This window comes from Odocoileus virginianus, chromosome 32, assembly GCF_023699985.2.
Source record: "Odocoileus virginianus isolate 20LAN1187 ecotype Illinois chromosome 32, Ovbor_1.2, whole genome shotgun sequence".
In the NCBI taxonomy this organism is placed as follows: domain Eukaryota; kingdom Metazoa; phylum Chordata; class Mammalia; order Artiodactyla; family Cervidae; genus Odocoileus; species Odocoileus virginianus.
The window spans coordinates 27,554,218-27,567,832 of record NC_069705.1 but is presented as its reverse complement, the minus strand read 5'-3'; the positions used below and the strand labels follow the sequence as shown (position 1 = coordinate 27,567,832).

At 41.0% G+C, this 13,615-nt stretch overlaps 1 protein-coding gene and 1 long non-coding RNA gene across 7 annotated transcripts in view; one reads left to right on the top strand and one right to left on the bottom strand.

The window, feature by feature from the left end:
- Positions 1 to 7,842, top strand: part of FAM149A (family with sequence similarity 149 member A) — a 37,826-nt gene extending 29,984 nt beyond the window's left edge. For all 5 annotated transcript variants that reach the window (XM_070460012.1, XM_070460011.1, XM_070460013.1 and 2 more), the window contains 5 exons: positions 79 to 288; positions 2,664 to 2,784; positions 4,388 to 4,516; positions 4,603 to 4,681; positions 7,610 to 7,842. In XM_070460012.1, coding sequence (XP_070316113.1) covers positions 79 to 288; positions 2,664 to 2,784; positions 4,388 to 4,516; positions 4,603 to 4,681; positions 7,610 to 7,683 — 613 coding nt within the window. In that variant the 3' untranslated portion in view covers positions 7,684 to 7,842. The remainder of the gene's footprint in view (positions 1 to 78; positions 289 to 2,663; positions 2,785 to 4,387; positions 4,517 to 4,602; positions 4,682 to 7,609) is intronic.
- Positions 4,567 to 12,927, bottom strand: LOC139032601 (uncharacterized). Of its 2 annotated transcripts, XR_011485161.1 has the most exons (3): positions 12,758 to 12,927; positions 11,774 to 11,891; positions 4,567 to 11,304 (listed from the first exon to the last, which is right to left on the bottom strand). It is a non-coding gene; the product is annotated as an uncharacterized lncRNA (long non-coding RNA). The 2 variants fall into 2 exon arrangements; XR_011485160.1 differs by having other exon boundaries at positions 11,774 to 12,927.
- Between the last annotated feature and the right edge of the window lie 688 nt (positions 12,928 to 13,615).

Genomic DNA, 13,615 nt, shown 5'->3' with positions numbered 1-13,615 from the left:
TGGTAAAGGACAAATATGTAAGTGCCTTGTTCTCGCAGAGCTTACACCTGATTAATTAAGTTGCTTTCTCTCCCGCAGGAGTGAGCAGGAGGACAAACCACTGGGTGTAGGATCCACTGTTGTTTCCTCAGCCCCGAACCGTCTGGCCCGGATCACGGATGCTCGTGGACCACAGACCTCCGCAAAGAAAACGCTGGCACACAGGAGGCTGCCTTCTCTTACCTCAGACTCCCAGAGACTAAAAATCCCCAGTGTGTACAGTGATGAAGTTCTTAGGGGGACAAAACTGTAAGTCTTGTTTCTCTCTGGTGGTAAAGCAAAGATCACAGAGGACAGAGATGCTTGTCAGTTAATTTGTGATTTATTCCAGACAGAGCATCCACTGTCAAATTTTATATGAACATTTTTCTAAGTGGTTCATTACTCTGGATATTTAACATGAATTAAAGTGGTAGACTTAGTTGGATACTAGAATATAAAATCAGGCCATGTACCTATAGCACAGGCAGCCAAACAAAAGCAAGCTCTTTGAGAGAGAGGGTCTTGGATGGGTTTCAGTGACTGACTCAGTAAAACTAATAATTAGCTAATTATTAGCTTTTAAATAACATAATTGATGTACATAGCTATTAGAGTAAGTGGCTCAGCAGTAAAGAAACTTACCTGCAATGCAGGAGACATGGCAGGAGCTGTGGGTTCGATTCTTGGACTGGGAAGATCCCCTGGAGAAAGAAATGGCAACCCACTCCAGTATTCTTGCCTGGGAAATCCCATGGACAGCCCATGAGGTCACAGAAGAGTCGGACACAACTTAAAGACTCAACAACAACATACCTATTAGTTTTATTTATCTCTAAGGACAAGTTTCACTCTGTGTAGGGAATTTCAGAACATTTTTTGGCCTTAGGGATCAACATCAAATCATTGCCTTATTAAAAAGGCATTTGTCGCTTCCTTTAATTGTAGAATTACAGAGGAATAGTTTTCTCAGTCACCCAAGTGTCAGGCAATATTTAAGTTAATAGCTAGTGTCTTGTTGATTGCTTTGACCTTCCCAGAACAGCTAGTGCTTTTTTAAATGTATTTTTGGCTGCTTTGGGTCTTTAGTCACTACACACAAGATGTTACATTGTGGCACATGCGATCTTATCAGTAGGTCCTCAACCAAAGATCGAAACTGCATCTGCAAGCAGATTCTTAACCACTGGACCACCAGGGAAGTCCTGTAGTGTAGCACTTTTTCATACACTTTTTCACTTAAACATTATTCGTATTTTCCATGTTATTACGTTTTTTTGAAATCATGATTTTAATGACTAAAATATAATTATGTGGGTATATGTGTTGCCCTGTTACTGGAAAATTTCATTTCTTGTATATTTTCACTATTATAATATGCAGTGTATATTATCTTACATAAATCTTAGGGTGTCTTAAAATTGTTTCCTGGTGGTGAGTCCTAGAAGTAAAGCTACCAGGTCAAAGGTTGTGGATATTTTTAAGGCTCTTGAAATTTTTTCAAAGTTCTAAAAATGGTTCTACCAAGTTTTATAGATCCCCTGACAACAGACAAGACTCTTTCCTTACAGCCTGTAAACTTTAGGTAGTATGTGTATTTTAAAACCTGATGGATCAAAACCTGTCATATTTTAATTTTCATAAGTTTATGATTAGTGAATAAACAAAAAATGAATTAGAATTCATTTCTAGAGTATCCATCTCTATTCTTGTGCATGAGTTGGATCATTTAATTTTTCAATGTTCTTATCTGGTAAGGAAGGTGTCTTATCATCCTTATTCTTCTTTTATTAAAATTTCTAATCCATCCTGATAAATTTTACAATCTGGTTGTCAAATTTTTAAAGAAGTATCACATCGGACCTCATAGCATTAAATCTATTTAAAATGTAGGAATAAATAATTGACATTTTCACAATATTTAGTTTTCCCATGAAAGAACATTATTTTGCCTCTTGATTTTATGACCTTACATAAAATTTTGTGGTTTTCCTCACCTGAGCCCTGCACAGTAGAGTTAATTTTATCCTGCATCGATTGCTCTATTCCCTAGATTTCTATAGCAGTTGAAGTAAGAGCCAGATACTGGACATAGCACTATAGCAACTGCATTGCCTTGTAATCTAATTACTTAACGTGTCGTCATCTTGTTTTCAATGATTTGTAATCTCCCTGAGGGTTTCCCCAGTGGTAAAGAATCCTCCTGCCAAGGCAGGAGATGCAGGTTCAATCCCAGAGTCCAGAAGATCCCCTGGGGAGGAAATGGCAACCCACTCCATTATTCTTGCCTGGGAAAGCCTACGGACAGAGGAGCCTGGTGGGCTACAGTCCACGGGGTCGCAAAAGGTTGGACTAACTTAGAGACCAAACAACAACAAATCTCCTTAAGGGGAGGAACTAGACCTTCAGAGACGTGTGTGTTCTGCGCAAGGCTGAGCACTGATTAACACAGGCTGGTAGTCCTTGCTAAACACAGGAGTGATTGGACCTGGGGTTCAGTCCCCCACCCACATTCATCTTCAGGAAACTCAGCTCGTTCTGCTAGGCGTTGGAGGCAGGCTGTGACCAACAGCTCAGGTAAAGAGCTCTGTGGAAAAGTCTTTCGTCTCTCTGCCCCTGCTCAGGTGACGTTGTTGTGTTTACAGGCAAACTGGCGTGGACCGTATGGGTTCCCCATCTACTCAAACCTCACGGAGTAGGTTGCCCCCAATAGGCTCAGAGACCGGAGAGCACCACGTGGCAGGTCCCGGATCGCGCCCTGTTTCCGTGAGACAAATTTCTTAATTCTCAAGTGCACTGTTTTCACTGTTTGTTGGAAAGCAAGCAAGCATAATTGGAACACTTTCACAAGAGCTCAGTAGCATAAAACATCTCCCTGATCTGCTTCCTGAAAGTCAGTGGCTTGTGAGAATTTACAGGAGATTGGAGGGTTGATTCAATATTTTGTGAAATACAAACATGGCCTGAGTTAAATCAGAGAGTCCAGGTGTCAAGGAAATATCTGATGGTCAGGATGGTGTAGTTAGGAAAAACAGTGTGAAGGTTAGGTCAGGAGCGGCTTCCCTGGGGGCTCAGATGGTAAAGAATCTGCCTACAATGCAGGAGACCTGAGTGCGATCCCTGGGTTGGGAAAATCCGCTGGAGAAGGACATGGCAACCCACTCCAATATTCTTGCCTGGAGAACCCCATGGACAGGTAGATCAGTGTTTGAAGCCTGTCACACAAACTCTCTGTATGATTTCGTACAAATTAATCTCCCTTAATTTTCTTATTTATAAAAGGGCAATAATGATTCCTACCTCAAAGAATTGCTATAAGGATTAAATGAAGTTGTAGATGTTAAATAATGCCTGGCATAGATTAAAAGCACAGTAAAATACTCTGCCATTTTTACTAGTTCTCTTTCCTTTTTTTTTTTGGCCCTGCCACATGGCATCAGGGATCTTAGTTCCCTGACCAGGGATTGAACCCTGGCCATGGCAGAGAAAATGCCAAGTCCTTAACCATGGACTACCAGAGAAGCCCTAAACTCTCATTTTTATAGCTAATCTTTACCATGTTCACTGCAGTATAGAGGCACTGTCTTCCTCACCCAGGCTCAGTTCAGCCAAACAATTACAGAAAGCCTGAGGAAGCTATGCTGCTGGTAGGAAGCATAATCAGATTTCCCCCAGATTTATACTGACTGCTCACTGCACTCCAATATAAGCGACTATTTATTTTTGGCCATGTAGCATATAGAATCTTAGTTCCCTGACCAGGCATTGAACCCACACCCTCTGTGTTGGAAGTGTGGAGCCTTAACCATTGGACAGCCAAAGAAGTCCCTAACTTGTTTCTCTTTGATGAAATATAGAAGAATCCCAACCATGGGAACATAAAGCCTAGAGAGAGAAAAACCAACCGAGGCAGTGTTTTCTCTCACATTCCTTCTGCCTCCTTGGGCACAGCAATAAAACTCATTCCCAGAAAGCAAGAGTTGCAAAGCTTTAATATTTAACCCTCGAATATTGTGCCTTAGAGTGGAATCATAAAAGTAGTCAAACATCACATTTTAAAAAAGTCAGATGCTTCACAAATGCAGAATAACATTTCTATCATAATATTAAGAATTGTATGTGGTTAATGTTTTAATGCATATTTACTTATTAGGGCTTTATCAGATTAAAAGATACAGTTAGTTACACAATTAAAGTATATTTTGATATTTGTGTTTAGTAGACCTTATACTTAGCAAGATCTAAATAAAACTTTTCAAATAAGTGAAAGAATGAATAGATGAGAGACTGATTGAAGCATATACAGATTTTCTTTTGTCTTTTTAAGAACTGCATTTGTTTTAACAAGAATGTATTATCCTTTATTTAGCTCAGAGGAAGACAGCTACAAAACCATGGGTTGAGTGCATTACCTGATGGTGTAGAACGGTCACCTCTTCGAGAAAGATCTCTAACGATGGAACAGTTTTCAAGGCCCAGCACCACCCATACATTTCGGGTAGGTTCTCTGTTAACCATGACTCTGATTCTTAAAAATATTCGAAACAATAAAACTCATCCTTCATTTTATTTTTCTTCTAACAGTCAGATACACCTCGAAAAGGTTCATTGACACTGATGGAATTTGCTGGGCACATGTGGACAGGTCAAGGCTTTTTAACAGGTCAGTGTTTTCCATATACAAACAAAATGACGTCATATATGAAGTTTCAAGTTTTCAAGATTATCTACCTTGAGAGGACAATTTTGACCAAGTGTTTGTAGTCTATGGTTGTATCTCAGGAATTTTTATAAAGAGCAAAATACAAAGACAAGCACTTCTCTACTGTTAAAATAACAAAAATCTTCTGAGTACATTTGAAGATCTAACTGGGTTTTTTTTTAAACAGTTCATGAATCCAGTAGCATCTCATCTGGCAAATAGATACTCTGAGGAGTTGCAGAGCATGGACAGCTATGTAAAAGGCAGGCAGGACAAGGAAAGGAGGTCATAAGCAAAGATAAAAGGAAAGTTCATTGGAGGAAAGGAAAGGTTTAAGTGAGGATGGCTTCTCATTGGCTGAGCTGCTGGGTTTCCCATTGGCTGGGCTTGTTGCTAGGCAACAAGGAAGTCGTCCCTTCTCCTGCTGGGGTAAGAATCTGGCTGGGCTGCTGCTTTGGGAGACCAAGATAGTTTCTTTCTGTTGTGCTCTGCTTAGTCACTCAGTCGTGTCCGACTCTTTGCGACTCCAAGGACTGTAGCCCACCAGTCTCCTCTGTCTGTGGGGTTTTCCAGGAGTGGGTTGCCATGCCCTTCTCCCGGGGAATCTTACCAACTCAGGGAAAAGACCCAGGTCTCCCGCATTGCAGGCAGATTCTTTACCAGCTGTCTTCCTGTTGGGATTTTTTGAAGGTGAGTGGTAAGCAGGCCACGAGAGCTCCCTCTACTGGCCTTCTGACCCTAACTTTGGCTGAGGTTTCCTTTTATTAATTTTCATAATCTGAAAGGAGAAAATGCCCAAAGGTTCTGAATAACTTAGGGCCTCACCCACGTAAAAAAGAAAATGCTGTCTTATGAGAAATCAATGTCTTTCTCTGTTGTAGAGTTTCTACACATTTCTTCTAAATGAAACTCTGCTTTTAGATTCTCTGTGAAGATCTAATTATAAAAATGCTTCACAAAGTAATAATACAAATATTCCAGTTATTTTATGATGTAGAGTTTTACAGATAAATACTTATTCTCAGCTAGTATGCCATTTAAAGAATGAAGTTTCTAGACTGAACTCAGGCCAATGATGTTTTAATTTCCAAAACCATTATCAGCATTTTTATTTAAGGCGGTAACATAGCATTGTCCTCTGGAAAAGGGATATGGCAGCCCACTCCAGTACCCTTGCCTGGAAAATCGCATGGACAGAGGAGCCTGGTGGGCTACAGTCCATGGGGTTGCAAAGTGTCTGACACAACTCAGTGACTAAACCACCACCACATAGCGTTGTCATGAGCTGTGTCACTCTGGAATCAAAGGCCTAACTCTAGTAACTATTGGCTGAGTACTTTAGGAGAGCCTCAACCTCTCTCCTAAGGGGCTTCCTTGGTGGCTCAGTGATAAAGGATCTACCTGCCATGCAGGAGATGCAAGAGAGGCAGGTTCGATTCCTGGGTCGGGAAGATCTCTGGGAGGAAGAAATGGCAACCCACACCAGTATTCTTACCTGGGAAATCCCATGGACAGAGGAACCTGGTGGGCTACAGTCCATGGGGTCACAAGAGAGTCAGACATGATTTAGCAGCTAAACAAAGACAACAACAACCTCTCTGGATCTTAGTTCTTTTATAATAGACTAGATAGAGTAATTATTGGAAAAACAGATGGAAAGGACCTAGCCAGATGTCAGGGGTACATTGTTTGCTCAAAAATTATGAACCATTTGTATTATAAATAATCTGAAATGTAGAGGATAATTTGCTGTTTTAAGGGACATACTTAATGTAGTGTCATTTAAAAATAAATCTAGTATAATTCAAGCATTGGGACAATCTAGGCTTATCACTGTTTACATCAGCCCAGCATAGTGATGTCAAAGATTCTTTGTTCTTTTGAAATTTCCTCTAAGCTGCCAGGCCTTTTTGTTGCTGTTTTCCTTATACGTTCCCCAGCAGTGTTTGCTGTCGTTTTAAGTGACAGTAGTTATTTCTGTAAACAGCAGCCTTGGTACTTGAGAGACAGGAGAGTGAGGATTGATAAATGTGATCTCTGCAGATGGCCAGGAGACGGCGGTGCCTGAGGAGTTTTGAATGAATTTGATTTTGGAGATGTTGACCGAAGTGTGCTAAGTGGAAAAGTGGAATAGCACACAGGAAGAGAGGTTAGGAAGAGGAAACAGAGCTCTGAATTTGTTTAAAATCTACACTCTTACTTTTTCACCAAATACTAAGTTACTGTATTCTCTTATCAATAACTTTCTGACAACTATTATTATTGCTGGTTGGAGCCCTCTTTCATGTCTATAGAAGTGATGGAAGGGAGGCTTGCCTGGTGGTCCACTGGCTAAGCTCCATGCTCCCAATGCAGGGGGACCAGGATCGATCCCTGGTCAGGGAACTAGATCCCAGATCCTGCAACTAATACAAGGCACAGCCAAAATAAAATTAAAGTAAAATAAAGTAGTAATATGATTTTTTTTAAAGCAACGAAAGGTACATAAGAGAGATGATCCTGTATTTCTAATGATGTATTTACTCTCTGACGAGCAGGCATGTGGTTTCTGCTTACCTTTGCTCCCAGGTCCAAAAGCAGCAGGGGCTATAAACTTAGCAACATTTGTTCTGTAGCAGGAAAAAAGGAAAAAAAGAAATGAGAAACTGAGAGGCCAATAGTGGGAAGGACTTCTTAAGGCAGCTGAGAGAGTTCTCTGGGACCCAGGCCTGGTTAAGAGGAGCACCCCTCCTTCTTATCAGCACCCCAGCTGGCAGTTTCTCCATATGACATTACAGGGTTTTTTTAATTAAAAAATATATATCATCTGCATGGAACATACAAACATGGTCCTTTTGAGAGCTGGGGTTTGTAAAAACATCAGAATGAGAATTTTGCTTGGTGTTTCAGGTTCACAGTATCCACCCAAATCTTTTCAGAGGACAACACTGACTCTAAGAAAGAGATTCCAAGTGGCCTCCTGATGTGACGTCACCAGAACTACAACCCATCTGAAGCATGCAAAGCCTCACCACACCATTTATCACTTGAAAAATGGAAGAAGTATTATGTTATGTATCTGACAGTCCAAGATGTTAGACTGCCTGAGAGAAATGCAAACAAATAAACAATTTAATTTTGAACACTTTGCATTGTTAAGAGAATATGAGCCAAACTTACCAACCTCCTCCTTTATCGGAAGCATTCCAGTACAGATTCTTTAGGCCTTGCTCAGATGAATCTAATATGTGTTTATAATCCATCCTTTTATCAGTTATACACAGACATCCACATGCTTAACGCGTCTATTCATACACTAATATATGAACGTATATTATTTATGAATATGCCTTTTTATCTAACAGTATATAACTATGTCTTGACTTTTCTTTTGGTCTCATTCTATTATTAATGCTATCAAAATCCTAGGCACTAAAGATATTACTCCCTCCTTTGGAAAATATAAAAGTTGGTACAATATGCTAGGTTGACTGATATTCAGATTGTTCTAGTCATTGTGCTGACTTGGAGGAAGGTCAGTGGCTAAGTGTCTTAAGCCAATTTTGTTTTTACTAGTTTTCATGCTCAAATTCAGGCAGGCTATTTAAAATAAAAGTATCCCAAATTGATTGCTTTCGTAAAAGCTGAATATAAATGTATTTAAACCATATTGCACATGGTTTCATCTTTACTATTAATGACAGAAACGCTCATCCACTGGTGGGAAGCGTTTGTAGCAGCATCTTCTTCATTTTATCACAATCTGATCTCTGCTTAAATGGTCACCTCTGCAGAAAACGTTCCCAGACCCCTCTGTCTTAACAGCAGCTCTCTCCACCCTCTGCCTTCTAGCCCTGCCTTATTTTTCTTCAGAGCACATGTCCTGACCTGATATTAACACAGAAAACTAAACAGAGAAGGTGCTGGAGCAGTATCCATTGGAGGCAAGCCTCCAGGGTCCTTTATCTTTTGCTTCCTTTTCCCCCTACCTACCGTTGTTTTCCTTTAATAGTGACTGAAATCCTTGGATTTCAGATATTCAGAATATTTCAGATATTCTCAGATCTCAAATGGCCACAATGTCTTCTTTTCTATCAGAGAAGTATAGTCTATGCATATAAAGTGCCTGTAAAAAAGGGTAAAAGAAAGTCACCACAGGACTATAACAATCTGATTATTAGTCAACCTGGCATATTGTACCAACTTTTCTAAAGGAGGGAGTAAAATCTATTAGTGACTAGGATTTTGATGGCATTAATAATAGAACAAGACCAAAAAAAAGTCAAGATATTTATATACTGCTAGATAAAAAGACATATTAGTAAATAATATACTTTCATATATTAATGTGAATACATGCCCTAAGCATCTGTGTGACAGTCGTCCTGGATTTATTACTTCATCAAATATTTATCAAGCACCTTCTTCGTGTAAGATTCTGGAACATGGGGCTGAACAAGACAAAGACTTTGCCCTAATAGAATTTATCTTCTCATGGAGGACACAGTATAAACAAATCAATAGAAATATAAGGTCAGATAATAATGCTATGAAGAAACATAAAATACGCCATGTGACAGGATGGAAAGAGTTGCAAGTTTAGACAGAATAATCAGGAAAGGCTTTATTGCAAAGAGTATTTGAGCAAAGACTCAAAGAAAATGAGAAAAGAAGTCATAAAGAGATGAAAAAAAGAATTCCAGACAGAGGGGAAAACACACAGTCTAAAACAGGAGAATACCTGGAGGTTTAGAGAGCAGTAAAGAGGCTGGTGGGACACGGGATGGACTTATCAAGGGGATAAATAAGAGAGGAGATCAGTAAAGTAACAGGCAAGGGATTAAAATTCTTTTTGGCGGTGGGAGTTACAAGTTACCTGAAACCAGAAGCCATTGGAGAATTTTGAGGACAGAGTGATATAATCTGATGTGAGATGATGTTTCAGATTAGATGACAGAAGGGCAGCTGGTGACAAGTCAGGGACTTTGGGTGTGTTCTCAAATTTGAACCAATAGGATTTGCTGTTGGATTGGATGAGGAGAGTGACAACAACAACAAAAGGAATCCAGGCTGACCCCAAGGCTTTGGTTTAATACTTGGGAAGATGATGTTGACCTTTACCAAAATCAGAAAGAACTCAAGAGAAGCAGATTTGGAAGCATGTTGGGATGTGTTTGTTTGATGCCTATTAGATGTCTAAGTGGAGATGTTACACCGGGGTTTAGAGAGGAGGTTCAGACTGGGGTAATATATATACATATAGATACATATACCCAGATATGTATATATGTGTGTGTGTGTGTATATATATATATATATATATAAAAATATATATAATACTGGTATAATTTAAGTACTGAAATGGATGAGCTAACCCAGAGTGGAGAATGGAAAAGCAGAGAAAAGGGAGAGTTCGAGCTCTAGGTATTTTAACATCTAGTGGTGTGTGGTTCAAAGAGAAACTAGCAAAGCAGAAAGAATGACTGGTGAGGGAGAAAACAATCCAGAGAATATGGAATCCTCAAAGTTAGACGGGGCAGGGGTTCATGGAAGTAATAAGCACTCACATATGTTGAATACTGTTGATAAGTCAATTTAGATAGGGTCTGAGAAATGACTTAAAGGTTTAGCTACATGGAAGATAGGGCTTCCCTCATAGCTCAGTTGGTAAAGAATTGGCCTGCAATGCAGGAGACCCTGGTTCGATTCCTGGGTCAGGAAGATTCCCTGGAGAAGGGATAGGCTACCCATTCCAGTATTCTTCCCTTGTGGCTCAGCTGGTGAAGAATCCACCCGCAATGCAAGAGACCTGGGTTCGGAAGATCCCCTGGAGAAGGAAAAGCTGCCCACTCCAGTATTCTGGCCTGGAGAATTCCATGGACTGTATAGTCCATGGGGTCGCAAAGAGTCAGACACGACTGAGTGACTTAAAAAAAAGACAAAAACATGGAAGATATTGGTGATCTTGACAAGATCTGTGCTAGAATAGTCAAGGCAAAACTCTTGACTGCAGAGGCTTCAGGAGAGAATACATGGAGAGGAATTGAAGACAATAGGAATTAACACTGATGGTTTCATGTGTGAGAGTATATAGATACTATAGTTCTGTATCCAGCCAGAATTTGTTTTTCAGTCTAAAATACCTTTTTCATATTGGGAACCATTCCAAGTGACAGAAGATTTAAGTAAATCCAAGTGTCAACATTTACAAAGCCCTTCTGTAGTTTATAAAATATTCTGGCCTACGACTTTAACTATCAAAAGCACTTATTTCAAGCTGGAGAGAGTAGCAAACAAAGACCTTCCAAGTGAGAAGGAATTCATCCTTTACTCTAAAATGAATCTTCAGGAGGGAAGGTTCACACCTTCCTACTCAGTCGGATTCATTCTGGGAGGCTGACAATCAACACGGTTACAAGGTTGATAGTCTTGACCTTGGCAGGGCACTGTTCCCTACACAGAGGATCCTTCCACTTTATGGTGGACTCACTGTGTACTTTGCCTCCAGGAAAGAAGGATGGTGTTGTACGTTTCTTGCAGGCCTGGCCATTTGACTGGTTTCATCCGAAATTTCAATATTCCAAGGCAGCATGAGAAGGTCCCATCTGGTAACAAGGAAACCATAGGAAAGAGGAAAAGGAACAAAATAGAAGGCTTTTATTGTTTCCCCTTTAAAAACAAACAAGCAAACAAACAAACAAAAAACTTCACTGCCTCTTCCTCACTCACAAATTGCCTTCAAAATAGAAATAAAATGTTTAAGCCTGGCAGTCAAACTCTATTTCAGCTTGCTCCATGCCACCAGTCAAATTATCTTGCTCTTGTCACTCTGAGTTGAACTGTGCTGCAAACAGGAGACCCTCCATTGACTTTTGAATCCCTCATAGCCTCCCCTAAGTGGGGACATTTCTTGGCTCACATTTGCTGCTCCCAGGATCACTCACCCCACTCCCTGCCCACCCTCTTTCTCCACTTCTGAGGGCAGCGCTTGTATGTTATAGTCCTTGTTTTGTCACAGAGATTAGCAGAGAGTCAGATATATGCAAACCCTGTACATTTATATGTATAACTGACCTTGTAGTTCATCCCCCATCCATTTTTTGGAGAGATCTTAGTCATGTGGGATCTTAGTTCCCGACCAAGTAGAAGTGCAGTCTTAATCACAGGCCACCAGGAAGTTCTACCCTCCATCCTTTAGAGAGGAGGAAATGAAAGCCCAGGAAGATATACTAACAGATATTGCACAGATACACTTTCTTAAAGTCTTAAACAATATAGACATGAATCACATAAAAGTGCAAGTTTCTTCTCCATTCCCAAATGATCAAGTTGATCATTATTTTTCTTTCCAGATATCAGTCTAGCGGTAGAGAGAGAGAAAAAATGTCTCCCAAAGAGGGCATCAGGTTATATACTTGGTTCTGTGACTTGCTTATTTTTTTCACTTAATATTTCACAAACATTGCTCTATGTCAGGATATGTTGATGACTTGAAGAAATTCAGTTAGAGAAAAGTCTTAGGTTTTCTCTGCAAGTGGCTGTGAGCAAACTATACAGTAGCTCACAAACTGATCCAATTAAGCAAAGTAAAAATGCAGGGTATTCTCTTTGCATCCTGCTGTTGTGTGAAAATTGTATAAATCTTAATTATGTTGAACTGGTTCATAGTGCTTTTCAGGTCTACTATCTCCTTCTACTTTTCTGCCTATTCTATTAATTTTTGAGAGTTTGATACTGAAATTCCAACCAAAAAAATCTTAATTTATCTACTTTTTGATATTGAAACTCCCAGTAAAAACCTTATTTACTTTAAAAATAATTTTTATAGTGGAACTGAATGTAACTCTGTTCTGTATTTCTCACGTCTCCTGTAAATGTGTTATCATACTTTCATAATTTAAAAAAGAAAAAAAATGCAGGGTATTCGCAACGCTTCACCTTCTTGGCACTTTTCCTACAGCTTAGGGACCTGCTGCTAGGAGAGGCACACTCCCCTCTCAGCCCCTTTTCGAGGAAGTATCAAGAGTAGAGAAGGAAATGAGAGTCAGGACTGGGTACCTGGAGAAAAGGGCGGAATTGAGAATCAGAGAACCCAGGCCCTGGGCAGAACCGGAGCGTCCTTCTCACTGTCCTTGCCTTTTCCCTCTGCGGACTCAGCGGTGTGTCTTCCCCTCTTCAGCATGCTCCCCAACTGCTATCTCCTTATTAAACCCTCCTCTCCCAGCATCACTTACCGCCACTGCTTTCGAGACGCCCACCTTCATCGTCACCCACCCGCCCTTGTCTTGTTCTCTTGGGGTGCTAACTTTTCTAGGTCCCGAAAAATATTCTGAAAAATACCTGGATCACAACTTGCATTACTCAACTCATCTGTGTCGCAATCTGCCGCCCAGTGCAGCCTGGTAACTGGTGCCCCGAAGGTCGTGCCCCTAAGGCTACTCAGGATCAACGTAGGTAGCTGCCCGGGGGACCCTAACGTGGAAGCCAAGAAGCAACTCATCTCCATCCGGGCTGGCAGCTGGCCCTAGCGGAGGGCAAGGGAGCGAGGTTAGATACCCAGCCGGGGGCGCAAACGGAGCTCCAGAGGCTGAGCTTCAGACCAGACGCTTCCCCCACTCCCACTTTAAAACATCCTGCTCGCTGTACCCTGAAGTGTCCGGGACCCAGCAGCTGCTGGGCATAACCCACGCAGCGCCCCTAGCCCCTGGACACCTTCTCCATCACCAAGCTGCTTCCTTCCACTCCACCCACTAGCGCGCCTCCGTGTACACCCGCGCAGCCTATTGAGCGCTCAAGCCGCTTTCCGGACTTTCGTTTTCCGCTGGAAGCACAACAGAGGCCAGTGCGCGTTACCAAGGCTTTGACCCGGCTCGTAACAAGCCCGGCCGGCCGGGCGTCGTCGGCTGGAAGACCAGG